The sequence below is a fragment of the Choloepus didactylus genome, chromosome X, assembly GCF_015220235.1.
Source record: "Choloepus didactylus isolate mChoDid1 chromosome X, mChoDid1.pri, whole genome shotgun sequence".
In the NCBI taxonomy this organism is placed as follows: Eukaryota; Metazoa; Chordata; class Mammalia; order Pilosa; family Megalonychidae; genus Choloepus; species Choloepus didactylus.
The window spans coordinates 73825146-73852679 of NC_051334.1; the positions used below are offsets into that span (position 1 = coordinate 73825146).

At 38.3% G+C, this 27534-nt stretch overlaps 1 protein-coding gene and 1 pseudogene across 1 annotated transcript in view; both read left to right on the plus strand.

Annotated features, from left to right (window-relative positions):
- The window catches only part of KIF4A (kinesin family member 4A), a 146476-nt gene that overhangs the window by 38184 nt on the left and 80758 nt on the right, over positions 1-27534 (plus strand). The window contains exons 10-13 of the mRNA XM_037821548.1: positions 1918-1979; positions 22270-22402; positions 24092-24150; positions 24263-24368. Of these exons, the coding sequence (XP_037677476.1) occupies positions 1918-1979; positions 22270-22402; positions 24092-24150; positions 24263-24368 (360 nt within the window). The remainder of the gene's footprint in view (positions 1-1917; positions 1980-22269; positions 22403-24091; positions 24151-24262; positions 24369-27534) is intronic.
- On the plus strand, positions 15919-17878 carry LOC119522863 (annotated as a pseudogene).

Genomic DNA, 27534 nt, shown 5'->3' on the forward strand with positions numbered 1-27534 from the left:
AATAGGTTGAGGAGAAAGGAAGTGGCGAGCAAAAGGAAATGGAGGCAATGTGTGCGGTTGAACTTTGATTGTAAAGAAGAGAGAAATAGGGCAAAAGACATAGGAAGTAGGGTTAGAAAGGATGCTTTTGTTTTAAGATGAGAGAGACTTGAACGCATTTTAATCTTACTAGAAAGGATCCTATAGAAAGGGAGAAGTTCAAGATATAAAAGAGAAAAGGGATAACCAGAAGGATTACGATTCATAAGAAGGCAAGAATTGCGATCCAAAACACAAACGACAGGGCTGGTCTTAGGAGGCAGAGCAGCTCCTCTCTTGTATCAGGAGGGAATGGGAGAGGATGATTGCAGATGCTAACTTCCCGTTCTTAAAAACCTGGTTTAAGATCTATTTCCATGAAGCCTCCTTTCTTAATGCATTTTTATTGTGAACTTTAACATATATATGTAACAGTGTAACTTTCAAAGTACGATTTAACAAGTAGTTAGCAAATTTCAAAGAATGGCATGGGTCTCAATTCCACAACTTCAGCTATTACCATTATTGTAAAATATAACATACATACAGAAAGGTGTTAACTTTCGATGTACAGCTCAACAAGCAGTTATATAGGTAATTTCAAAACTTGTTATGGGTTACAGTTCCACAGTTTTAGTTCTTTCCTTATTATAAAATATAGGGTATATACAAAAAGGTGAAGACTTTCAGAGCACAATTCAATAGGTAGCTATAGAGCAAATTTCAAAGAATGTTATAGTCTACAGTTCCACAATGTCATTTACCTCCTTCCAGCTATTCCAACACCCCAGCATCTAAAAATATATAAATATTTATATAAATTTTCAGTATTCATGGGCCTTTATTAAATCTTATGTTGTTTGTTGCCACCCCTTCCTCTCACTTAATCTCTTTCTCCATCTTCAGGGGTGTCTAGCAGTGAGCACCCTAACTTGTTCATATTGAAAGGGGGTGTCAACAGTATGGGGAAGGGGGCTGCATCTGATTGTTATTCTTAAAGAGGCTGTTGCGTCTGGGTTTTAGGACTTGTCTGGCATAGGAACACTCGTAGATTTAAATTTTTGAGAGACACAACTTAGTGAGTGCATCTTTTATAGAATCTCAGGTAGGGACCTAGGTATTTGGGGACTAATTTTGGTAAGGGCATGGCATACTGTGGCCATCTGGGATGTCTAGCTGGAGCTTGCATAAGAAAACCCTCCAGGATAGCCTCTTGACTATTTGGGATCTCTTTGCCACTGTAACCTCAGCTTTTTACCTTTCTTTTTCCCCTTTTGGTCCAATAATCATTTTCAATCCCTCGCTGCCAGGGTCAGACTCATTCCTGGGAGTCATGTCCCATGTCGCCAGGGAGATTCATTCCCCTGGGAGTCATGTCCCTCACTCATGGGGGGGCTGGTTAATGAATTTATTTGCCGAGTTGGGAAGCCTCCTTTTGACTGTTCTGGAATTTCATTAATATGCTCTTCCTCAGAAACTTGCAGTACTTAACTAGACCTGACAATTTAGCATCTTCTTTCTTGTATTATTTCCTGTTGTTTCAGGCCTTAGATTTGTCTTCCTCAACTAGATTGTAAACATGGGAGTAGGGACCATACCTTATTCTCGTATCCCCCCATATTGCCTATTCCAGTGCTGCTTTCAATAAAAAGTAGGTACTCAATAAGATGCTTAGGTAAAAAGGACAACTCATCTTCTAAGTATTGGTTTTTTATGTACTGATACTTGTCCTTTTATCATTGAAAGTTCAACCCTGCTGCTTCCTATAGTATCTAAGATTTGCCTTAGATTTCATAGGCATCCAGTAAAATTATCCTGCTAATTGTGGTAATTTAACTGCCAAGGGATAAGTAGCTTTTGATTGGTGACTAGCTGATTATTTTTCTTTGATTCTCCCAGGTACAACAGCTGCAGGTCTTGTTGCTGCAAGCCCATGGAGGTACTCTGCCTGGATCTATCAAGTAAGAGTCATAGACTAATATTAAATATATATTCTAGCAGAGGCTCTTTCTCCTGAAGGTTGTTTTCCCCTAATATACTGAAGTTTCTGGTAGCTTGGTGTTAAGGTAATCATCTTACTAAATTTGCTGACTATTTAAGACATAGCCAGTTGTTTTTGAGATAGCCTGGTGTAATAGAAAGAGCATGGGCTCTGGTCTGAGACCTTTATTTATTGGAATTCTACTGTGAGGAAAAGCTGTCTCTTCTCCCCCATTTATTTGTTTATTTATACATAGACTCATGGATTTTATTCCATGGGTTAACATCCAATACTATCATTATTTATTTTATTCCTTAAATTGTTCCTGCTTTATCATAAGGAGCTCCTTCAGGTTGGCTCTTATGTTCTTTTGACACAGCCCTCATATTTTTTAGCATTTTCACAAGATGTTCCATACCCATCTTGTATTTTCCCTGCCCTAGCCCTGAACTCAATCATATATCCAAGGAACCCTGGTTTCTTTTATTGGAGAATGGGGTTTAGAAACCAAGATCTGGGCACTAGGTATGCTCCTGTTGCTGGGGTTTCACTGCTTCTCCGCCCTCTCAGAAGATAGAACTAGGAAATATATGTATGTATACTAACCCACAGGTATCTATATTTTTGTATCTAAATGTATATATATTTTAAAAACCATGAGTTTATGCTAATAACCTCTGATTCCAATCTAATACCACAGGGTTCATTTTTGCCTTACCCCTCTCCTTATTTATAACTTCTTTCTCCAACAGTGAGAAACCCAGCTCTCATTATCTGTAATATATTTACTTATTTGTTCAATTCTAGTATACACATAGAATAGTTTCAGAATTGCTAGTCCATACCCCTAAGAGAAATACTTTCCTGAACTAGATTACAGCATTTATATGTAAAGTTCTTTTGTCTTCAGCTTTAGAGTATCCAGTCAAGGTGCTGTTTTTCACAGTTACTATTTATATTCCATTTCAGGTCTCCTGTATCTCTTGGTTGGTTTTGTTTGTTTTGGGGGTATGTTTCACATTAGTCAGTTATACAGAAAGATATACTCAGAGAAATGTCACACCCTCTGTCCCTGCTACCTTGTTCCTATTTCACTCTTCTTTCTATCCCTTTTCCATCAATACTCTCCCTACCCCTGTATTTAACCAAACTCTTTAGTTTCTGATTTAGGCTTCCCGTATTTCTTTTGTACAAATGAGTAGATACCTGTGTATTTTCTTATGTCCCCTTCTTTCTCACATGAAGGGTGGTATACTATAGATAGATACTCACTGTGGCTTTGTTTTTTTTTCCCAGTATTTAATAAAAATAATTTACTAGCAGTTCATAAAAGTCTTCCTCTTCCTTTTCTACAGCTGCATAGTACCTTATTGTATAGCTGTTCCTTACATATGAATTCAACCACTTTCCTATGTATGGTCATTTAGGTTGTTTCCAATATTTTGCAATTACAAACAATGCTGCAGTGAATAACCGTGTGCATATGTATTTTCATATTGTTAGAGTTTTATCTTCAGGGTATAGTCCTAGAAGTGGGATTACTGGGGCAAAAGGTAAATGCACATGTAGTTTTGTTAAGTATTGCTACATTCCCCTCCAAAAGGGTTGTGCCAATTTGCATTCCTACCAACAGTGACTGAGAGTGCCTGTTTCCTCACAGTCTAACAGAATGTGTTGTCATACTTATAAAATTTATGCCAGTCTGATAGGTGAAAAATGTTATCTCAGTGTTGTTTTGATTCACATTTTTCTAATTATGAGTGAGTTGGAGCATTTTTTCAAATCTTTGAGGGCCACTTTTATCTTTTTTTATTAATTGTCCCTCCGTGTCTTTTCCCATTTTTTAAACTGGGGTTTTGGTTCTTTGACTCTTATTTAATGTATTAGCAACATTAGCCCTTTGCGGTGTGTGGTACAAATATTTTCTCACAGTTTGTCAGTTGTCTTTAACTTTGTTTATGGTATTTTTGCCATGCAAAAAAATTTAATTTTTATGTAGTAAAGTTTATCAATCTTTTTTTTTTTTTTTTTTACCTCTGGACTTTGTTAAAAAACTTTATTGAGATATAATTTACATACCATAAATTTCACTCATTCAATTCAGTGAAGTTTAGTAAACTATTTACAGAGTTATACAACTATCACCACAATCCAATTTTAGAATATTTCCATCAACCCAAAAAGATCCCTCATGCCCATTTGCACTCACTCCCATTCTCACTGCTAACCTAAGGCAACCACTAATTAATCACTAATCTGCTTTCTGTCTCTATAGATTTGCCTATTTTGGACCTCTCATATAAGTGGAATCATACAATATTTGGTCTTTTTTTGTCTGGCTTCTTTCACTAATAATATTTTTAGATTCCTCCATATTTTAGCATGTATCAGTACTCCGTTCCTTTTTATTGCCGAATAGTATTCCATTGTATGGATATATCGTAGTTTGTCTATCCATTTACCAGTTGATAGACTTTTGGATTGTTTCCACTTTGGGCTATTATGAATAATGCTGTTATGAACATTCACATGCAAGTCTTTGTGTGGACATATGTTTCCAGTTCTCTTGGGTACATTCTATCAGGGCAAAATCCATAAGGTTTTAAGGCCTGTGCGTAATCCTCTGTGTGCTCAATGCTCTTTTCAGTGGCCTCTTCTTAACTTGATTACATCTGCAAAGACCCTATTTCCCCATAAGGTCACATCACAGGTTGTTGGTAGACATGAATTTGAGGGGGGGCACTATTCAACCCAGTACAGACATTAGAGAAGTATGAAGAATAAACTTAAAATTACAGTAATTCCATCACCCAGAGATCACCATATGTTTATATTTTTAAGAAAATTCCAAACCACTTTCCAAAGTGGCTGTACCATATTATGTTCTCCCTATGCCTCTGGATTTTGAGTCATAGTTACAAAGCCTTTCTCTATACCAGGACTAAAGAGGAACCCACCTATGTTTTCTTCTATTATTTATATAGTTTTATTTTTAAAAGTTCATTTACATTTCATTTTTCCATTTGCAGTTTATTCTATGTATGCTGTAAGCCTGCTTTCTGTTAGTATGATTATTTTCAAAAACTCTTGTTTGTTTGTTTTTTCTGATTGTAAAAAGTGATACATTACTTCTTATAAGACTTTGTATTAGTTTACCATGATTCCCATAACAAATTACCACAGAATTGGGTGGCTTAAAACAGCAAATTTATTCTCTCACAGTTCTGGAAGCTAGAAGTCTGAAATCAAGATGTCAATAGGACCATGTTTTCTGTGAAGGCTCTAGGAAAGAATGTTTCCTTGCCTCTTCTAGCTTCTGGTAGTTGCCAGCAATCCTTGAATTCCTTGATTTCTGACATATAACTCCAATCTCCACCGCTATCTTCACATGGCCATCTTCCCTCTGTGTGTGTTGTGTCCAAATTTTCTTCTTCTTACAAGGACACCAGTCAGTGGATTAGGGTCCTCCCACTACGGTATGACCACTTCTTTTTTTTTTATATAATAAATTTTATTTTGAAATAAGTTCAATCTTACAGGAACAGTTGCAAAAACAGTACAAACCTCATACATAGAACTCCATCATACCCTGACCCCCCTCCCCCGATACCCCGATCCATCACCTTTAAGATCCTGTCACACCACCGTCTCTTTCTTTCCCTCCCTCTCTCCCTCCCTCCCTCCTTCCCTAACACCCATCATCTATTGCTCTGGGTATGACCACTTCTTAACTTGATTACATCTGCAAAGACCGTATTTCTAAATAAGGTCATATTCACAGGTTCTGGGTAGACATGAATTTTGGAGGGACACTAACCCAACATAGTCCGCCCTTTGGCCTTCAAAAATTCACATCCCTCTCATGTGCAAAATACATTCACTCCATCCCAACTTCCCCAAAAGTCTTAACACGTTCCAGCATTAACTCTAACTCTAAATTCTCATCTAAATATCATCAACTTTAAAAAGTTCCAAATCTCATCATCCAAGATATCTAAATCAAGGATTAGGGAGACTCTGCATATGGTCCATCCTGGGGCACAATTCCTCTCTGTCCACAGACCTGTGAGACTAGAAAACAAGTTATCTGCCTCTAAAATACAATGGTGGGACAGGCATAGGATAGACATTCCTATTCTCAAATGAAGAAAATGAAAGGAAGAAAAGGGTTACTGGTCTGAGCAAGTTTGCATTCTCTCAGGGCAAAATCCATAAGGTTTTAAGGCCTGTGAGTAATCCTCTGTGTGCTCAATGCTCTTTTCAGTGGCCTCTTCTTAACTTGATTACATCTGCAAAGACCCTATTTCCCCATAAGGTCACATCACAGGTTGTTGGTAGACATGAATTTGAGGGGGGCACTATTCAACCCAGTACAGACATTTAGAGAAGTATGAAGAATAAACTTAAAATTACAGTAATTCCATCACCCAGAGATCACCATCCTTCAATTCTTTCAATTCTCTCCCTTTTGATAATTTAATTTGGGTCCCCTGATAATATTTTAAGAATGTTGGATAAAGAAAATGAGGAAAACTAGGGTCTCTTACTGACTTAAAGACCTAATATCAGTATACTCATTTTAGGAGTAATTGACCCATCATCCTTTCATTTCAATTTAGTACAGGCCTGTTTCATGTAAGACAAAACTAATGAAACACAAGACTAATGAAAATCATAGGACCAATGAAAACCATTCCATTCTTCCAGCTACTTAGAGTATACTTTAGGAAATTGTTCCAGCAGCAAAAATAATAGATTCCAAGGAGCAGTTGATGAATCAAACAATTGAACTCAATTGTTTAATGTATTACAAAGAAACAAAGATGTTCCTTTTCTCAAAAATGTGTATTTATATTTTTAGAGACATGACATAAGGTTTCTTTTTTAAATGTACATGTTTGAGAGGCGGGACAAGATGGCAGCATAGGGAGGCATGGAATTTAGTTAGTCCCCTAGGGTAACTAGTAAATAGCCAGGAAGAACTAGAAAATAGTCTGGAACAACTGATGCAGGGACATCCATGACCGGACAACATTGTACACCAGTCAGGAATGGGTGGAACGGCTGAGATCACAGCATAGAACTGGAAGTAAAGCTCCCCAAACTGCAGAGATGGCACCCCTTCCCCACCAGCACAGCAGGCTGAGTTGCAAAATTTCGCTGTGGGAAAAAGAAGCAGTCCCTGCCAGGAGCAATGGAATGTAGCTCAAACAAGCTCTAATTGCAGTTTTAATTAACAAATTTGGACTACTGAATACATGCTACGAGCACAGATAAACTTGGAGCAAGCAGGAAAGGAACCCAGAGGTTTATCCTGGCAGAGAGGAGGCAAGGCTAATGAAAAAAAATACATAAATAAATAAAAACAGGGGCTTTTGGAATCCACTGAGCTCAGAAAACTGGAAAAGGGCTGTGTTCCAAGAAAAGGGGCACAGGGTACCGGGTACCAACTCCTATTCCTGTCTGGTGAAACTGAGGGCTGTGGATTGGCTTGAAAAGGGGACTTCTTGCCTTTTTTCTTTTTTTTCTCCCATTCTAAGTAGCTCATAAGAGAAAGCCTCAGGCAGTTTCAATTGTCAGCACTAACCCTGGCAAGGGTGGAGTTAAGAAAGTCAGAGAGTCAAAGGAAAACCTCAAGTGTAGGAAACAATTCTCTAAAGGGCTTACCTTCCCTAAGAAAAGGGGGGAGCAGTGCACAGCTCAAGTGGCAGCCCTCCCTCAGAAAACTCAGACCCCAGGGCCTAGGGGAACAAAAAAAGCAGAAACAGCCTAAGCTTGGCTTCTGAAACCCTTGGTCCCAGGCCAGGACAGGATCCACTGAGAATTAAATACACCGCACCTTGTTATGCCAGTGGGGAGCTGTGGGCTGACAAGCACCACCTGCTGGGCAGGATAGGAAAAGCACAGACTCGAGAGGCCTCAGGTGAAAGTCTGAAAATCTTCTGGGTCTCACCCACAGGGAAACTTGATACTGAATACAGCCTCCTCCTGAGACCTGGGCCATTCTGGTCTGGGAAAATCTGATTGGGGTAATCAAAGAAACCAGATGCCTAGAAATCAAAAAATTACAAATCATACTAGGAAAAACAAAGATATGGCCCAGTCAAAGGAACAAATTTACACTTCAAGTGAGATACAGGAATTGAAATAACTAATTATTAATCAAACAGATCTCCTGAATCAATTCAGAAACCAAATCAATGAATTGAGGGAACACATGGCAAAAGAGATGAAGGATATAAAGAAGACATTGGGCAAACATAAGGAAGAACTCAAAAATTTGAAAAAACAATTGGCAGAGGGAGAGAGGACAAGATGGCAGCATAGAGAGGAGTGGAATTTAGTTAGTCCCCTGGAACAACTAATAAACAACCAGGAACAACTAGTAAATAATTTGGAATAAATACTGGGGGACAAAAGTAACTGTCCACACATCGTACAGCAACCTGGATTGGGAGGAATGCCTGAGACTGCAGCATAAAATCTGTAAGTAAAAACTGTGGAACCATGCTGAGAGCCCCCTCACCCCATGGCAGGCTGAGCTGCAAAACCTCGCTGTGTTAGAAAGCAGTACTCTCTGAGCAAGTGAATATAGCACAGCCCACCTCCAACTGGGTTTTAATTAGCAAATATGGACTGCTGAATACAAGCTACAAACCTCCAACAAGCAGACAGAGGTTTTTAGTGACAACTGACCTTAAAGAACCAGAAGACTCATCTGTCCTGGGAGGGGGAGCCCAGAAGACCAGGTGTTACCTCTGGCCAATGAGTGAAACTGGGGGGCCATATACTGGCTCTAAAGGGGGGCTTTCTGTCCTTTTTTCTCTCTCTCAACCTGAAGGGCTCAGTGGAGAGAGCATGAGCCATTTTCAGTTCGCAGCGCTCTGACCCAGACAGGGGAGGAGATAACAGAGTCAGAGAGACAACAATTCAAATGCAGATGATAACTCCCTAGGGGTGTATCTTCCCTAAGAGGAAGGAGGTGGAGAACAGCTCTACTACTGGTCTTCCCTTCAGAACCAGACCCCAGAGCCTGGGGGAGAACAGCCAAAACAGAAACTAAAGGGGCCACACCACTTTACACCTGTCAGGAGTGACAGGCTGACCGGCGCCACCTGCTGGGCAGGTTAGGAAAAGACAGCGGCTAGAGACTTCACAGGAAAGTCTGTCAATCTCTAAGACACACCCACAGGGAGACTTGAAACTGTATATAACCCCACTCTGAGATCTGAACTCATTCTGGTCTGGGAAAATCTGATTGGGGTAACCAAGGAAACCAGATGCCTAGACAACAGAAAACTATAATCTACACTAGGAAAAACGAAGATATGGCCCAGTCAAAGGAAAAACTTACACCTCAATCAAGATACAGTTGAGATATTGTTTCACTTTAATGAAACAGTCTATTAAAGACTTTCAAAGAAATATGCTAAATCAAATAAAAAAACAAATCAGTGAGTTCAGGGAAGATATGGCAAAAGAGATGAAGGCTATGAAGAAAACACTGGGCAAACATAAGGTAGAAATCAAAAGTTTGAGAAAACAACTGGCAGAATCTATGGAAATGAAAGGCATAAAATGAGATGAAAAACACAATGGAGACATACAACAGCAGATTTCAAGAGGCAGAAAAAAACACTCAGGAACTGGAGAACAAGACACCTGAAATCCTACACACAAAAGAACAGATAGGGAAAAGGATGGAAAAATATGAGCAGAGACTCAGGGAACTGAATGACAATATGAATCACACGAATATACATGGCATGGGTGTCCCAGAAGGAGAAAAGAAGGAAAAGGGGGCAGAAAGAATAATGGGGGAAATAATCACTAAAAATTTCCCTTCTCTTATGAAAGACATAAAATTACAAATCCAAGAAGTGCGGCGTACCCCAAACAGAATAGATCCAAGTAGACTAACTCCAAGACACTTAATAATCAGATTATGAAATGACAAAGACAAAGAGCGAATTCTGAAAGCAGCAAGAGTAAAGCAATCCATCACATACAAAGGAATCTCGATGAGACTTTATGCAGATTTCTCAGGAGAAACCATGAAGGCAAGAAGGCAATGGTACAATAGATACTGAAAGAGAAAAACTGCCAACAAAGGCAAAACTGTCCTTCAAAAATAAGAGGGAGTTTAAAATATTTTCAGACAAACAGACACTGAGAGAGTTTGTAAACAAGATACCTGCTGTACAAGAAATACTAAAGAGAGCACTACAGGCAGATAGGAAAGACAGGAGAGAGAGTTTGGAGGAGAGTGTAAAAATGAAGACTATCAGTAAGGGTAAAAAGAGGGAGGAAAAAATTAAAATAAAATAATATATGACATATAAAATCCAAAAGACAAAATGGTAGACATTAGATATTACATTGAGTGAAATTAGCCAGAAACAAAAGGACGGATACTGTATAGTCTCACTAATATGGACTAACATTGATGAGTGAAATTTGAGAGTTGAGAACACAGGTTTATGAGGAGATAGAAAGAGGGTAGAGATCGGGCATTTGATGCTGAAGGAATACAGAAGGTTCAACAAGATTGATTGTATAGATCCAGAAATGGAATGGATAGCATAATAGTGTGTGATGGTAACACAGTATTTGTAAGTACTCTGAACAAAGATGAGTGTGAGTATGGTTGAAAGAGGAAAGCTAGGGCATGTATGACACCAGAAGGAAAGATAGAAGATAAAGACTGGGATTGTATCACTTAGCAAAACATAGAGTGATCAATCATGGTGATTAAATATACAAATATAAGAATGTTTTTAAATGAAGGAGAACAAATGAATGTCAACATTGCAAGGTGTTGAAAATTGGATAATATAGGGGAAAATATGATTAATGCAAACTAGAGTCTATAGTTATTGGTAACATTGTTTAAGATGCTTCCATTAATTGTAACAATGGCAATATACAAACAAAGCCAAATGTCTATAAGAGGGGGGTATAAGGGAATGATATGGGATTCTTGGTGGTGATGATGCTGTCTGACTTTTTCATTGTATTTTATTTTTATTTTTCTTCTATCTTTTGTACTTTTATTGTTCATTTTTTTCTCCTTTTCCTCTTTCTTTGGGGAAGAGCTAGAAATGTCCTCATATAGATTGTGGTGGTGAATACATAATTATGTGACTATACTGGGAATCAATGATTATTTACTTAGGGTGGATTGTATGGTGTGTGTGAATAAAACTGTTAAACAGGTAAACAGAGGGATACAGGTGCTGGAAAAAATGTGGAGAGAGTGATGTATCTATTTCTTGTGGATAGGAAAATATAATGGTACAGCCCAGCTGGAGGGCAGTGTGGTGGTTCCACAAGAAGCTAACTATGGAGTTGCCATATGGTCCTATAACCCCGTTGTTGGGTATCTACCTGGAAGAACTGAGAGCATGGACATGAGTGGACATTGCACACTGGTGATTATGGCAGCCATATACATGAATCACAATGGACAGAAGTGGCCTAAGGGTACATCAACTGATAAACCAAATGGTGAACTGTGATCTTTACATACAATGGAATACCAAGTGGTGGCAAGAAGTAAATTTGTGAGGTATTCATCTAGGTGAATGGACCTTGAGGACAGTATGTTGAGTGAAATAAGCCAGAATCGAAAAGACAAACACTGTAATGCCTCACTAATATGGACTAACTATAATGTACAAACTCTGAGAATTGAATCTGAGAACATAGGTTATCAGGGGAAGGCTTATGGTAAAGTTTCCTAGATTGTAAGCTCTTACGGCAGTCACATCTCTTCATGAATTGTGATGGTTATCTCTATATTCTGAGATGCTGAGCTGGTCAGTCCCTGTAACTTCAGGTACCTGTGTGACACCTGAGACTCAGGGCCAGAGTTCGGCAGCTATGAGTATCAGCATTATCCCTTACAGCAAATGTTTAAAAAGCTGAAAAAGAGATCAGACTTCAATTAGAGATATGAATGAAATGGACTTAATTAGAACTAAGGTAAACCAGACTAAAGGGAAAAGGATGATTTTGATTGTGTTTTAAAACCTCAACTTTTGTGTGAGACCAAAGGAAGAGATGTTTATTTGGTGCGAAATCTATATTTTCTGTAGCACGCTCTATAATGTAACTTGTATGGTCAGTTTATTCAAATACCAGAATTACATGGAACCTTGAACAGGAGGTGAGATCTGGTTGGTTTGTACAGGTTATCATGAAGCCCCAGTACATCCCAGAGTAATTTGTGCAGAGAATAAAAAGTATTTGCAAATCCCCCTTGAGGGCCTGGGGGAAAATGTCAAAACGTTAAATTCCTGTTATTCTCATGAGCATTGGGGACTACCATTGTAGTAGGCCAAGTCCTCAATATTGGGGCTTGCCCTTATGAAGCTTGTTACTGCAAAGGAGAGGCTAAGCCTACTTATAATAGTACCTAACAGTCACCCTCAGAGAACCTCTTTTGTTGCTCAGATGTGGCCTGTCTCTCGCTAAGCCCCACTCAGCTGGTAAACTCACTGCCCTCCCTGCTACATGGGACATGACTCCCAGGGGTTTAAGTCTCCCTGGCAATGTGGGACATGACTCCTGGGGATGAGCCTGGACCTGGCATCATTGGATTGAAAAAGACTTGCTGACCAAAAGGGGGATGAGAAATTAAACAAAATAAAGTTTCAGTGGCTGAGAGATCTCAAATGGAGTCGAGAGATCATTCTGGAGGTTATTCTCATGCATTATATAGAAATCCCTTTTTAGTTCTTAGTGTACTAGAATAGCTAGAAGGAAATACCTTGTACTGGTTTGTATATATATTATGTCCCCCAGAAAAAGCCATATTCTTTGATGCCATCTTGTGGTGGCAGATTGATCTTTTTGATTAGGGTGTGACCTTTGATTGGATGTTTCCATGGAGATGTGACCTACCCAACTGTGAGGAATGCCTTTGATTAGATTCTTTCCATGGAGATATGGGCCCTGCCCATTCAGGGTGGTTCTTGATTTAATCACTGGAGTCCTATGAAAGAATTCACAAACAGAAGGACCTCAGAGCTGACAGTGACATTTTGGAAAATAGCTTAGAGGGACATTTTGGAGACTGCCGTTGAAAGCAGACTTTTGCTGACGCTTTTGAGATACTAGCCCAGAGTTTGCTCTGGAGAAGTTAAGAGAAGACAAAACACCCAAGAGCAACATTTTAAAGAATGTGGAGGAGCTGAGAGAGGAGTTGGAACACAACCTGGGATCAGCAGACACCAGCCACGGGCCTTCCCAGCTAACAAAGGTTTTTCTGCACTTCATTGACCTTCCTTTGGTGAAGGTATACTTGTGTTGATGCCTTAATTTGGACACTTTCATGGCTTTCAGACTGTAAATTTGTAACCAAATAAACCCCTTTATAAAAGCCAATCCATTTCTGGTATTTTGCATAATGGCAACATTAGCAAACCGGAACATACCTCAAACTGTTGAACTGCAATCCAGTATCCTTGATTCTTGAGGATGATCGTATAACTATGTAGCTTATATGGTGTGACTGTGTGATTGTGAAAACCTTGTGGCTCACACTCCCTTTATCCAATGTGAGTAGAATAAGGGCGACAATGAGTAAATAAATAATAGTGAGAAAAAGAAGTATGAGATGTTTTGGGTGTTCTTTTGTATTTTTATTCTTATTTTTTGGAGTAATGAAAATGTTCAGAAAACCATGGTGATGAATGCACAACTATGTGATGATACTGTGAAAAATTTATTGTACACTTTGGATGATTGTATGTATGTGAATATATCAATAAAATTGCATTAAAAATATATATGTTTACATATTTTTTCATTTTCATTTTAATTTTTTGTTTGTTTATTTTTAAGTATATTTTATTTTACGTATTTTTGTTTTTGTCCTTGGATCATATTCTTTTGTTTTTGACTGTGTGTCATTGAAGCTTTTGTATTGATTTTTTGCTAGTGTTTGTCAGTTTTCACATACTTAGCTAACTTGAATTCCTAGCTTTGGCAATTAAAAAGAATGTGGAAGAGGAAACACTGGCCTTCCATTGAATTTTTTAAAACTTTTAATTTTGAAATAATTTCAAACTTACATAGGACAGTTGTAGAATTAATACATACCCTGTACAAAGAACTGCAACACCCCCACCCCCACCCCCAGATACCCAAATCCAGCAATTTTAACATTTTGCCACCTTTACCTTTCTTTCTTCTTTCCTTCTTCCTTCCTTCCTGCCTCCCTGCCTTCCTGCCTTCCATACATCTACCTACCTACTTACCTAGCTACCTACTATCTGTCTTCTGAACATTTGAGAGCAGGTTATACACGTCACACTCCTTGTACGCATAATACTTCAATATATATTTCCTACAAACAAGGATATTCACTTATGTAATACTCTTAAGTGCACTTACCAAGTTCAAGAAATTTAACATCGATATAAAGTCTTTCTTTTTTTTTCATTGTGGAAACATAAATACAACATAAGTTCTTCCCATCCCAACTTCTCCCAAGTATGCCATTCAGTGGGATTAGTCTCATTCACAATGTTGCAGTACCTTTGCCACCATCCATTACTAAAACTTTCCCTTCACCCTAAACAGAAGCCCTACACTCATTTGTTTTAACTCCCCATTGTCCCTGCCCCTACCCTGGGTAACCTGTGCTGTACTTTCTGTCTCTGTGAGTTTGCATATTCTCTCACATTTTATTTATGGTTAACATGGGACATAAATTTAACATCCTAAATCTATAATAGTCTTGCTTGCTTTGATACCAACTTAACTTCAATAGTATACACACACTATGTTCCTCTACCCCTCCGTCCCCCACCTTTATGTAGTTCTTGTCACAAATTACATGTTTATACATTATAAGTACAAAACAACTGATTTATCATTGTATTTTATGCATTTGCTTTTTAGATCCTGTAGAAGTAAAAATGGAGTTACAAACCAAAAATACAATTGTACGGACATTATATTTACCCATGTCATTATCTTTACTGGACCTCTTTATTTCTTCATGTAACTTCAGTCAATTTTCTAGTGTCCTTTCCTTTCAACTTGCAGAACTCCTTTCAGCATTTCTTGTAGGGCTGCTCTAGTGGGGACAAAGTCTCTCAGCTTTTGTTTATCTGCTAATGTCTTAATCCTGCCCTCATTTTTGGAACAGTTTTGTTGGATATAGAATTTTTGATTGGCGATTTTTTTTGCTTTCAGCACTTCCCACTGCCTTCTTACCTCCATGTTTTCCAATGATAAATAGGCACATAATCTTATTGAGGCTCTCTTGTATGTGACACATTGTTTCCCTCTTGTGGCTTTCAGAATTCTCTCTTTATCTTTGGCATTCAACAGTTTGGGATTATAACATGGCATGGTTTTGGTCTAGTGGGGTTTATCCTGTTTGGATTTCATTGTGTATCTTGGATGTGTATATTCATGTCTTTTGTTAAGTTTGGGATGTTTTCAGCCATTATTTCTTTGGATATTCTCTCTGCCCCTCTCTTTTTTGGGGATTGCCACATGTGTATATTGGTACACCTGATGGTGTCCCACAGGTTCCTCAGGATCTGTTCACTTTTCCTCATTCTTTTTTCTTTCTGCTCTGCAGACTGAATGATTTCAATTACCTTATCTTCAACTTCACTGATTCTTTCTTCTGCCAGCTCCAATCTGCTGTTGGACCCCTCTAGGGAATTTTTAATCTCTATTGTAGACTGTGGTCTTAAGCTATGTTTGGTTCCTTTTCATAATTTCCATCTCTTTATTGATATTCTCTTTCTATTCATCTATGATTTTTCTGATTTCCTGTAGTTCTTTGTACATATTTTCCTTTAGCTCTTTGAACATATTTAGGATTATTTTTTTGAAAGTCTTTGTCTTGGAGGAATCCGGCTGCCACGCTGCAGTGAAGGCACTCCAGTGACATCATGTCTCACCTATTGATGAAACTCCTGTGCAGAAAGATTGACAAGTGGAACCTAAAGTTGCGGCAGCAAAACCTAAAGCTCCGGGGGCCTCAAATGTGAACCTTTCAGACCCAACATGGAGATGTCTCTGAAGAAATTGTGGAAGCTGGAAAAGTTAAAAAGTCCCTAAAACAATCTACAAACGTGGGCTTGTCAGAAGCCCAAAATGGAGACATGGCTAATGAAACAATAAAAAACATTAAAGTTAAAAAATCCCCAAAGAAGTCTACTGTATTAACCAATGGTGAAGGAGCAACAAAGTCACCCAATTCAGAATCAAAAAAGAAAAAGAAGAAGAGAAAAATTGTAGAAAATGCTGGACCTGATGCAAAAAAAAACAAAAACTGAAGATAAAGCAGAGTCTGAAGAAGAAGGTGCTGGAGCTCCTGAAGAAACAGAAAATAGTGTGAAGAAACCAGATGATGAAGATGACAATGAAGTGCCCAGCTTGCCCCTGGGACTGGCAGGAGCTTTTGAGGATACTTCATTCGCATCCCTAACTAATCTTGTCAATGAAAACACTCTGAGGGCGATAAAAGAAATGGGCTTTATGAACATGACTGAAATTCAACATAAAAGTGTCAGACTGCTTCTAGCGGCTGCGAAAACAGGCAGTGGCAAAACCCTGGCATTTCTCATCCCTGCTGTTGAATTCATTGTTAAGTTAAAATTCATGCCCAGAAATGGAACAGGACTCCTTATTCTCTCACCTACTACGGAGCTGGCCATGCAGACATTTGGTGTGCTTAAGGAGCTAATGACCCACCACGTCCACACATATGGGTTGATAATGGGGGGCAGTAACAGATCTGCCGAAGCACAGAAACTTGCTAATGGGATCAACATCATGGCCACACCAGGTTGACTCCTGGACCATATGCAGAATACCCCAGGGTTTATGTATAAAAACCTACACTGTCTGGTTATTGATGAGGCTGATTGTGTCTTGGATATTGGGTTTGAAGAGGAATTAAAGCAAATTATTAAACTTCTGCCAGTATGCAGACAGACCATGCTCTTTTCTGCCACACAAACTTGAAAAGTTGAAGACCTGGCAAGAATTTCTCTGAAAAAGGAGCCATTGTATGTTGGTGTTGATGATGATAATGCAATGATGGATGGTCTTGAGCAGGGATATGTTGTTTGTCCCTCTGAAAAGAGATTCCTTCTGCTCTTTACATTCCTTAAAAAGAACCGAAAGAAGAAAACGATGGTGTTCTTTCATCCTGTAAGTCCGTGAAATACCATTACAAGTTGCTGAACTACATTGATTTGCCTGTCTTGGCCATTCATGGAAAGCAGAAGCAAAATAAGTGGACAACCACCTTCTTCCAGTTCTGCAATGCAGATTCGGGAATACTGTTGTATACAGACGTGGCAGCTCGAGGGCTGGATATTCCTGAAGTCGACTGGATTGTTCAATATGACCCTCCAGGTAACCCTAAGGAATATATTCATCGAGTGGGTGGAACAGCCAGAGGCCTAAATGGCCAGAAGAATTGCGCCCAGAAGAATTGGGTTTCCTTTGTTACTTGAAGCAATCCAAGGTTCTTTTAAGTGAGTTTGAGTTTTCTTGGTCCAAAATTTCTGACATTCAGTCTCAGCTTGAGAAATTGATTGAAAAGAACTACTTCCTTCATAAGTCAGCCCAGGAAGCGTATAAGTCATACATTTGAGCATATGATTTCCATTCTCTGAAACAAATCTATAATGTCAATAACTTAAATTTGCCTCAGGTTGCTCTTTCGGTTTCAAGGTGCCTCCTTTTGTTGATCTGAATGTGAACAGCAACAACGACAAATGGAAAAAGAGAGGAGGAGGTGGCGGATTCAGCTACCAGAAAACCAAGAAAATTGAGAAGTCCAAAATCTTCAAAAACATTAGCAAGAAATCATCTGACAGAAGGCAGTTCTCTCACTGAAGACACACCTTCCTTTCATCCTCAATAACTTTGTCCTGAAATTGAGTTTTTTTGCTCTAACAAAGGAACTTATTCCCATGATTTGTACTGATCCAATAAGAGTATTAATTAACTTGGGTTGCAAGTACTGAGCAATCTTTATTTCCAGCAAATCTCTTTTATTTTTTGGGTAGAAAACAGTTCAGTTTTTCTTGGTTGCCCAGGGGCAAAGAGGAAATATTTTGGTCTTTGTTGTGATGATACAATATTTTAATTTAAAATCTTTTTTTTCCCAAATTTTATGTCATTGTTAATAGAATTTTTTCTGTACCTTTCTTTACTGGTGCCTAAAAATTTTTATGGCAAAGATGGTTATACTAACTCACCAGAAAAGGCAAGTGAGAGGGTGTACTGGGGAGGTGGTAATAATGCAGAAAATAGTCCTGGTTTAGTTTTTGATTTTAGTTGTTTCTTTGGACTTTCACAGTAGTTCTTGATCCTTCCTGGAAATGCTGCAGTATAAAAAGGCAGAGAGCTTTGGGAAATAACCTGGAAGCACTTTAGGTTAAAGGTGGTATCAATTTTTATATACTGCCTGCTATTTGAATAAAGCACCCCTTGCAGACTTTACATTGGGGGAGAAAATCTGGGCTTTTTGAGCCCCATTTATACCAATATAGGCATAATCTACTGTTTTATATTTAGTAACTTTGCAAAGATCCTTTTTAAAAAAACAAAGATTGGGACACTCATTCAAATTTGTTAATTTCAAGGTAGTTTGGATTTTGGCACTTTTGACTTTGCAGAATATTTAAACAGCAAGACTACATATCAATAGACTCATAGCAAAGCCATCAAATAGTCATTGCTCAGCAAACATTCATGGTAGTATCTTTGCAAGAAAAATTACCTCTTCCAGAATCCATGAAACAAAAATTACATTGGCAGTGAACACTGAACATGAAGGAAGGTCAGAGAAAACCAGCAAAGCCAATGGTTTAGTCAGGTGCATTTTCTGTTGTAGGAACACTTGATTTCTGGTGAGTTTTATGTCATGTGGTAGTTCTATTTTGTAGTGATTCAAAACTAAAAGTTGCTAGCGTCATTTTGCTATTGTGCCAGGTTACATTCATAGAGTCCCATGAAACAAGTACACTGAGAACGTGAGGTGTAGGGCACACAGCCTTACACATAGCATTCCAACAGGAAGAGAAGAGAGCAGTGTTCTGCATCTGGGCTTGACCACGGGCACCGGGCTGGCCCTGTCCTCCTGGGGATCAGACATGGGCTACTGGGCTCCCGGCTCCTGGCATTTAATAACTTTCCCTCCAGTGGCTTGTTTTGTTTGTTCATTTCAGAAATAATCATGTTTCAAAAAAGACACAAAAGCAAAAGGACAAATATTTAATCATTGAACAGAACTAAATACTGTTGATATTTGGGTATTTAACTGTATAGTTTTTTCTAGGCATAACAATACTTTTAACTTTTTTTTTTTTTTTTACCAAAAGTGAAGTTACCCTCCACCCATTACTTTGTAAGAACCAGCATATTTCATAACGTGTATTTTCCCATGTCATTAAATAATTACTTCAATTTGAAAAAAATAAAAGTCTTTGTCTTGTATGCATTATTTTTTGTGTGCATTATTGATGGCTTCTAATGCTTTAATCTTCTTTGCCTGGACCGTTGCTTCCTATTTCTTTGTATGTTTTGTTGAAACCATGACATTTTGATATTTTAATGTGTTATTGCTTGAATTTAGACTCTGAAGCATCTGTTTCTTAAGCTTTTATCCAGCTAGTGTTATGACAGAACTTTCCTTGGATGCTAGGAGCTAAAAAAAAAAAAAGAAGAAGAAGAAGAAGAAGGAAAAGAAAATAGCTCCAGGCCAAAGTGTATGGGCCTCCCTGGTCCTCTCTGCTCATGCATCTTGTCTGGGGTACTGCACATTTGGCCCTAGGAATTCCCCCTTTTACCTGGGAAGGAATGTCCCTTCTTCCTTAGGAAACAGTTTCCTCACTGTCCTGGGCACTGGTCCTCAGTCTTTTGCCCCAGGCAACCACAACTTGACTGCTCTCCCACAGCCTTCTGTAGGAGAACTCTGTATGATGCTTTCTATAGGCAGGGCAAGTTCTGGGACAGTGAGTCCCTCAGGCCACCACCAGACAGATTGGTCTAGAGGTTCATGCTCCCAGTTTGTGCATCAGGGTTACTCTACTTCCTCTGGAACTGGGACCAAGGATCTGCAATGGGAGCACAGGCCCGCCCCATGCTAGGCTGGTAAGGAGTAGAGAAGGGGCTAGCCAGGGCAACGGGAGATCCTACCACTTTTAAGTAGCCTTTTTCATGATTAGTGCTCACCCTGTTGCTGCAATCCTCTAACTGTTTTCTGGAGCTTTGAGAAAGACATTTCTGCCACTTCTTGATGGTTGTTCAGTTTCTGTTTGGGAATAGAGCCCTAAAGAGTCTTACTCTGCCGTGTTGATCGGGCCCATTTCATTTGCTTTTTAAGTCTGATCTTTGCCTGGCCCTAGTCCTGTTTTCTCATTTACTAGTAAAGCCTTTCCCCTGTCACATGACTGTCCCATTTCATTTTGTGGTCTTGTATTGCTTTTTTTATAATCTTGCCACCAACTCTTCCTTTATTACTATGATAGCTTTTGTATCCTGTATTTTGTGTTCACATAGTACATGTCTCTGTATTCGGTTTAGTAGTTAAGAGCATGGACTCTGAAACTAGACTGCTGAGTTCAAATCTCACCTTCACCACCACCTACTGAATATGTGACTTAGGGTTATTTAACTTCTTTGTGCCTCCGTTTTCTTAATTGTAAAATGGGTATGACGACAGGACCTACCTCAAAGAGCTGTTGTCAGAACTAAATGCTTAATATATGGAAAGCATTTAGAAAGAGCCTAGCACATAGTAAGTGCTATAGAAGTATTAGCTATTATTACTAATTGTAGTAGTACTTAAATATTCAAGCATTACTCTCAAATTGCAGTGAATAACTCACTCCTTGGAAAAATCAGCAGTTGACTTAAATATGATTCCTCCATTTAGAGAAACCCTAGAAAGTTTTAGGGAAAACAAAACTATTAGTTAAAAATATCATTACTTTGTAACTTGTCAACTTACATGAATGATGCATGGAAATTTTCACTTAAATAAGAATAATGAAATAAGGAAACATGATAGCAATCTAAAATAACAATTTTACCAATAGAGTATTTTGTAATGCAAACTTTAATTGAGCATTCCTTCATAAAGTCTTTGTAAATTCTCAATAGCGTAATATGAGATCCTACTATGTGGCCTTGTTATTTTTGATAAAGAGCAAGCTAAGATTGCCTATGAGAATTCACGGAGGTCTTAAGCTGGGTGAGAGGGCATCTACTCTGTTCCTGAAATCCTTTTCTATCCTTTTTGAGATTGATAATATCTGGTCCCTACCCTGTTTCTCTCATCATAGCCTTGACAGCTGTTAATTTTTCCCTTCAGTCTTCTTTAGATCAAATCTTTATATTTCTTCTGAGCTTTTTTTTACAAGTCCTATGTACAGTCCTTTGAACATTTCATTCCAATGGATTTTTTAAAAAGCTGCTTTATTAGTCTGGAATTGACATCAAGTAATATGCAGAAGTTCCAAAGGTTCTTATCTGTGTGTACTCCTTCAAGCTATTTCTGTCTCTGTCTTCCACTCCTGTTTGAAATGAACACCATTGTTGCCACCACCCACTCTAAGCAATTTAAAATTGATAGACAAATGAACAGGAGGCTATGGGTCATCAATTTCAAGCAAGGAAAGCATTTAGAAGGGAGCACTTATTTATGAAGAATTATGATATGTGCTCTTCAGTGGACACTGGTCATCATTTTAAGTTCCCGACTTCTTCAGTGCTGTTTCCATGAACTTTACAGTAAATAGTTTTTTTTAAGTTAATCAGCTCAAATTTTGACCCTGAGCCATTTTATTTCTACATCCTCCATACCTCCCTAATCTTTAATGGAATAAGGGTGGGAAGAAGAAGGGGAGAACATATTTTAGTTACACTTACTCATTACCTCTTACCTACGTGAGACAAATAAAAAGATCCTAAACCAAGAGGCCAAGGGTGGAAGTTAGTCATTCCTATGGCAATCATATCTGGCTCTGAATTATTACCTGCCTCTAAACTATTAATAAACTATTAATTTAAAGTACTCCAGGGATTTGTTTCTTATTCATCCAATATACTACCTGACTGGGAGGATAGGTTGGATTGGACAAACTTTTTCCAGACTTATGTGAGCTAATTTAAACCTACCTACCCCCACCTGGAAAGCCTGTGGGATATATTCTTATCCACCATTGATATAGGTCTAATCAATCAGGTATTTTTCTAATATGTTACTTTCTTTGTTTTAGTGTGGAGCCATCAGAGAATCTACAGTCCTTGATGGAAAAGAATCAGTCCCTTAAAGAGGAGAATGAAAAATTAAGTCGTGGTCTAAGTGAGGCAGCAGGTCAAACAGCCCAGATGTTGGAGAGGATCATTTTGGTGAGGTTCCAAGACAAAAATTCTGTTAATCTGGACATTTACTAGCTTTGGTTTTCTAAATATTTAACCTTCTTCTCATTATAAGAGACAACTAATGTGAAAAGAAATGGATTACTATTACCATAATCTCCAGGGAGCCCTTCTCGGGTAAATAAATGGGTTTGTAATCAAACATACAGAAAAGTTGAAAGAATTGTGCGGTGAACACTCTATATCCATCAAAAAGAACCTACATGAATCCCATTTTATAGTATATTTGTTTTGAAATACCACAAGGGAAAGAACCAAATCCCTCTGTTACCTTAAGTGCCACCTAATCTTTGTCCATAATACCAAGTAACTATCCCCTCACTAAAATTTTAGTCTTTCTCTGTCTACCTTCCCCCAATGCTGTCATATCTTAATCACATCTTAATAGCTGCCATGGTAAGGTACAACAGCTAAGAAAAAAATATACAGCTAATTTCCAAATAGTGGATCTCTATGTAATTGATTACACCAGTTCTGAATCCGACTGCTGTCTGATAGTAACCTCCTGGATCAGTGCATGCTGGCTTTGTTTCTAACATTTTTCTACTAGTCTAAATACAACTCAGTCTTTGATAGCACAACTATTGCCAGAAGCAAAAATGAGTTTCCACCAAAATGTAGTTGAACATCTGTAATGTATACACTGTCATACATCAATACGCTCTCTAGTCGAGGAAGGGTAAGCTACTTAATGATTTCTTTAAAGGGGACCAAATCCTACATCCATTGTATTGTCTGTTACTAGTGAAAGGGCAAAAATGGGATCTAGGGGATTTTTAGACACATTTTCTGTCTCCAGTGCTGTATTTTATGCCTTTGAAGTAACTAATAACTGTGTGTCACATGTATGTGAGTGTGACTGATGTAACAGACAGTACTTGTATTCCAGCTACATACCCATCTGACCTTTATAAGATTGTCACAGTGGCTGTCTGATAGGCTTATTGTTTGATGTCCTGTCAGAACTTCAGGACAAGGACATTTTTGTCCCATATAAACTGTTCTTCCCAAATCTGTTGCAGCATCCAGCATGTTACTGATACTGTGATTGAAATAAAACTGAAAATATCAATCACCCTCCCCAAAACATAGCCTTCCTCTGCCATTTCTTCTTTCTTTACCATCATCCTTGTTCCTTTTCCTTTTTCTTGCCTTCTTTTGCTAAAACTCACCTACCATCTCAGAGAGTGTAACTGTTAAGAATCTTAGCTCAAATTCAGTGTGAGTCCCTTTCAAGTTTTAAATGTCCTTATGCTGGGGCTAGGGAACAGTGTGGTGTAGGAGGCAGTTTAAAGCAAGTGTTTTTTGCAAACAGCAGGGAGTAGTATGCCATGAAGTATTGCTTTCTCCCACAGTTCCAATGTTCTCTATGGAATTAAGGCTTCACACTCCACCCCATAGTCTGAGCTTCATGACAAGCACAAGACCCAGCTGCTTGTATGCTATTTTTAGTAGCTCATGTTGACTGAAGGGCTAATTTCCATGACTCTATTAAAAAACACATTTCTCACTAAATAACTACAACCCACTAAATCCTCCATTATGGTAAAGGAGGCAGCCTCTCTTCCTTGGTTTTAATCCATAGGAGTAGGAGAGAGAACATAATTAGGTTAGGCTGTCAGGCACTGCCACTGATTATCTCCTGGGTTTTTGTTACAGACAGAGCAAGCGAATGAAAAAATGAACGCCAAGCTAGAAGAGCTAAGGCAACATGCAGCGTAAGTTTCCTACCAGATGTTTGTTAGTGACCTATACAACCTTAGTATAATCATGGATCTGTTGGCCTCTTCAATGTAATTAATCTCTGGGTTCCTTTGTTTGAATTTTCAGCTGCAAACTGGATCTTCAAAAGCTAATGGAGACTTTTGAAGACCATGAATTAAAAGAAAATTTAGAGATAATTTGTAACCTGCAACAAGTGATTACCCAGCTATCGGTAAGCCAAGTAGGGGTAGTGTAAGTAGGCATATTGCTTTCATTTGTTTCTCTTGATGTATATAAACCATTCTAACTCTGTGCCCTTTTGCTGAGGCAACTAGATTGTGAGCTGCTTGAGGACCGAGATCATGGATCATTGGATATGATCTAAATTTTGAATTTGTTAAATCAAAACACTCATAGGTTATGTATGCAATAGCACATTAATATTTTAGCATTCTAATCAAACACGAGAAGCAGTAATATGGCAGTGCAAAATTGCCTGGGTAGCAAGAGCAGCAGTCATTGATTTGTTGCCCTCTCAGTGCAGGCTAACTTGATAAGAGTCACTGTACCATTCTCTGATTTGAAATAAGCTGCAGTCTGACAGATAGCTCAGAGTGACCAAGGAATACCACAGCTGTCTTTTATAACCATTAATAAATAAATTCAAATGATCATTCTGCCATAAGTTGATAAGTTCCCATTTTTATTTATTTTTAGAACTATTATAGTAGTGGATGTGGGTTTTTGGGGGGTGTTGGAAAAATTTCTCACAATCCCACTACCCTAAAAAATCTATTTTATGTGAGTTCTTTCTCTGTCTTAGTCCTTGGGCATATATACTTTTTTCAATGAAGTTGTAGTATAACATACTATATTAAGTGGTTATGGTTGCTTAAAGGGTTGCGGTTGGTTTTGTACTGTCTTCTTTATTATTCTGAAGCAGTAATGTATATGTAAATGCCTGGTGGTAATTCCTAGTCCTGGAGCAGAGATTTTAACTGTAGCAGAAAAGTGATTCTCCAACCCCTGGTCTTGCCCAATATTTTTTAGGGTTATCAAAAGGATATCATAAAATCATCCACATATATTTGTTCTTTAAGAGTAAATTTTTTTTAAATGCCGTATAGTATTGTGGGCAGAAGGGTTAAGATGGCTTGATCCAAGAAATCAAATGAGTAAACTCCCAAAAGACTAGGAGGCAGTGTTGTAGCATAAGTAGTATTGTACAAAACTGTCATGAGCAGTCCAAGATGACAGTTTTTTTATCCAACAACAGAGCATAGTTATTGAGGACCTGGGCTTCAGAACGAGACCAACCCTGGTTTGAAGCCAGTTCTGCTGCTTCATAGCTGTGTCACTTTGCTAATGCTATATTAATGTCAAAAGAAAATAACTTAAGTGACTCAAATAGGGATCAAAGGTATTATTCTGCTGATGCACTTAGGGAGCATCTGAACTCGAAATAACTTCCCAAGTCGGAACAGGGTTAGAGTTTTTTGGGTTGAGAAGATAGGGGCCTATGTCCTTGTGGTTTGGCTCATGTTTTTGTTTGTTTGTTTGTTTGTTTGTTTTTTGAAATAAATTCAAAGTTATAGGAACAGTTGCAAAAACAATACTAACCCCATACAAAGAATTCCGTCATACCCTGACCCCCCTCCCCCGATAGCTCAATCCACCAACTTTAATATACTGTCACATTGCTATTTCTTTCCCTCCCTATCTATCATCCATCATCTATTGCTCTGTCTTCTGAACATATGAGAGCTAGCTGCACACATCCTTGAACATACACTATAATTCACGTATACACTTCCCATGAACAAGAACATTCTTTTATGCAATCCCATTAAGCGCCACTACGAAGTACAAGAGATTCAACAATGATGCAAAGCTTACATTCTATATTTCCTTTACCTTATGTCTCAACTGTGTCCCTTTGAGCCACCTGTCCTCTATCCTCCAATCCCATCCAAGTTCATCCTTGGTATTCAATCGTCATCTATTTAGACTTTTTTTTTTTTCCAGTTGTGGAAACATATATACCGCCTAAAACTTCCCATTCCACCCCTCCCTAGCCTTCCATTAGTGGGATTAATCACATTTAGAATGTTGTAATGCTCTTTCCCACCATCCACTACTAGAAATTTCCCTTCACCTCAAACAGCAACTCCACACTCATTTCTTAACTCCCCATTGCCCCTTCCCCCATTTCTCTTAACCCAAACTCTACATTTCATCTCTATGGTTATATTCTCTGATAATTTCTTTGTGTTTGCTGTGAGGGTTAAAATTAACCTCTTAAATTCATATCAATCTTGTTTTTTTTTGATACCACCTTCACTTCAATAGGACACATAAACTATGTTCCTATACTCCTCTGTTCCCCCACCTTTATATAGTTGTCTAAAATTACATATTTTACACTGAGTTCAAAACCACTGATTTGTCATTAGAGTTTGTATAATTTATATCATGTAGGAAGTAAATAGTGGAGTTACAATTCAAAAATTATTGACTTCTATTTGTATTCCATTGTGGTTGGAGAATGTGCTTTGAGTATATTCAATTTTTTTTTTTAATTTACTGAGGCTTGTTTTATGTCCCAGCTTATGGTCCCTTCTGGAGAAAGATCCGTGATCACTAGAGAAAAATGAGTGTCCTGGTGATTTGGGATGTAAGGTACTATATATGTCTGTTAAAATTCTCTATATTTCTTTCTCCTTTCTTTGTTTCTCTGTTGGTAGGGCTCCCTTGAGAATCTGAAGTAGGGCAGGTCTTTTATTGGCAAACTCTCTCAGCATTTGTTTGTCTGTGAAAAATTTAAGCTCTCCCTCAAATTTGAAACAGAGTTTTGCTGCATAAAGTATTCTTGGTTGGAAGTTTTTCTCTCTCAGAATTTTAAATATGTCATGCCACTGCTTTCTTGCCTCCATGGTGGCCTCTGAGTAGTCACAACTTAGTCTTATGTTGTTTCCTTTGTATGTGGTGAATTGCTTTTCTCTTGCTGCTTTCAGAACTTGCTCCTTCTCTTCAGTACTTGAGAGTCTGATCAGAATATGTCTCGGAGTGGGTTTATTTGGATTTATTCTATTTGGAGTTCGCTGGGCATTTATGCTTTGTGTATTTATATTGTGTATAAGATTGGGGAAGTTTTCCCCAACAATTTCTTTGAATACTCTTTCTAGACCTTTACCCTTCTCTTCCCCTTCTGGGACACCAATGAGTCTTAAGTTTGGACGTTTTATTTTATCTATCGTATCCCTGAGATCCATTTCGATTTTTTCAATTTTTTTCTCCATTCTTTCTTTTGTTCTTTCATTTTCTGTTCTGTGGACTTCTAGGACACTGAGACGTTGTTCAGCTTCCTCTAATCTTGTATTGTGAATATCCAGAGTCTT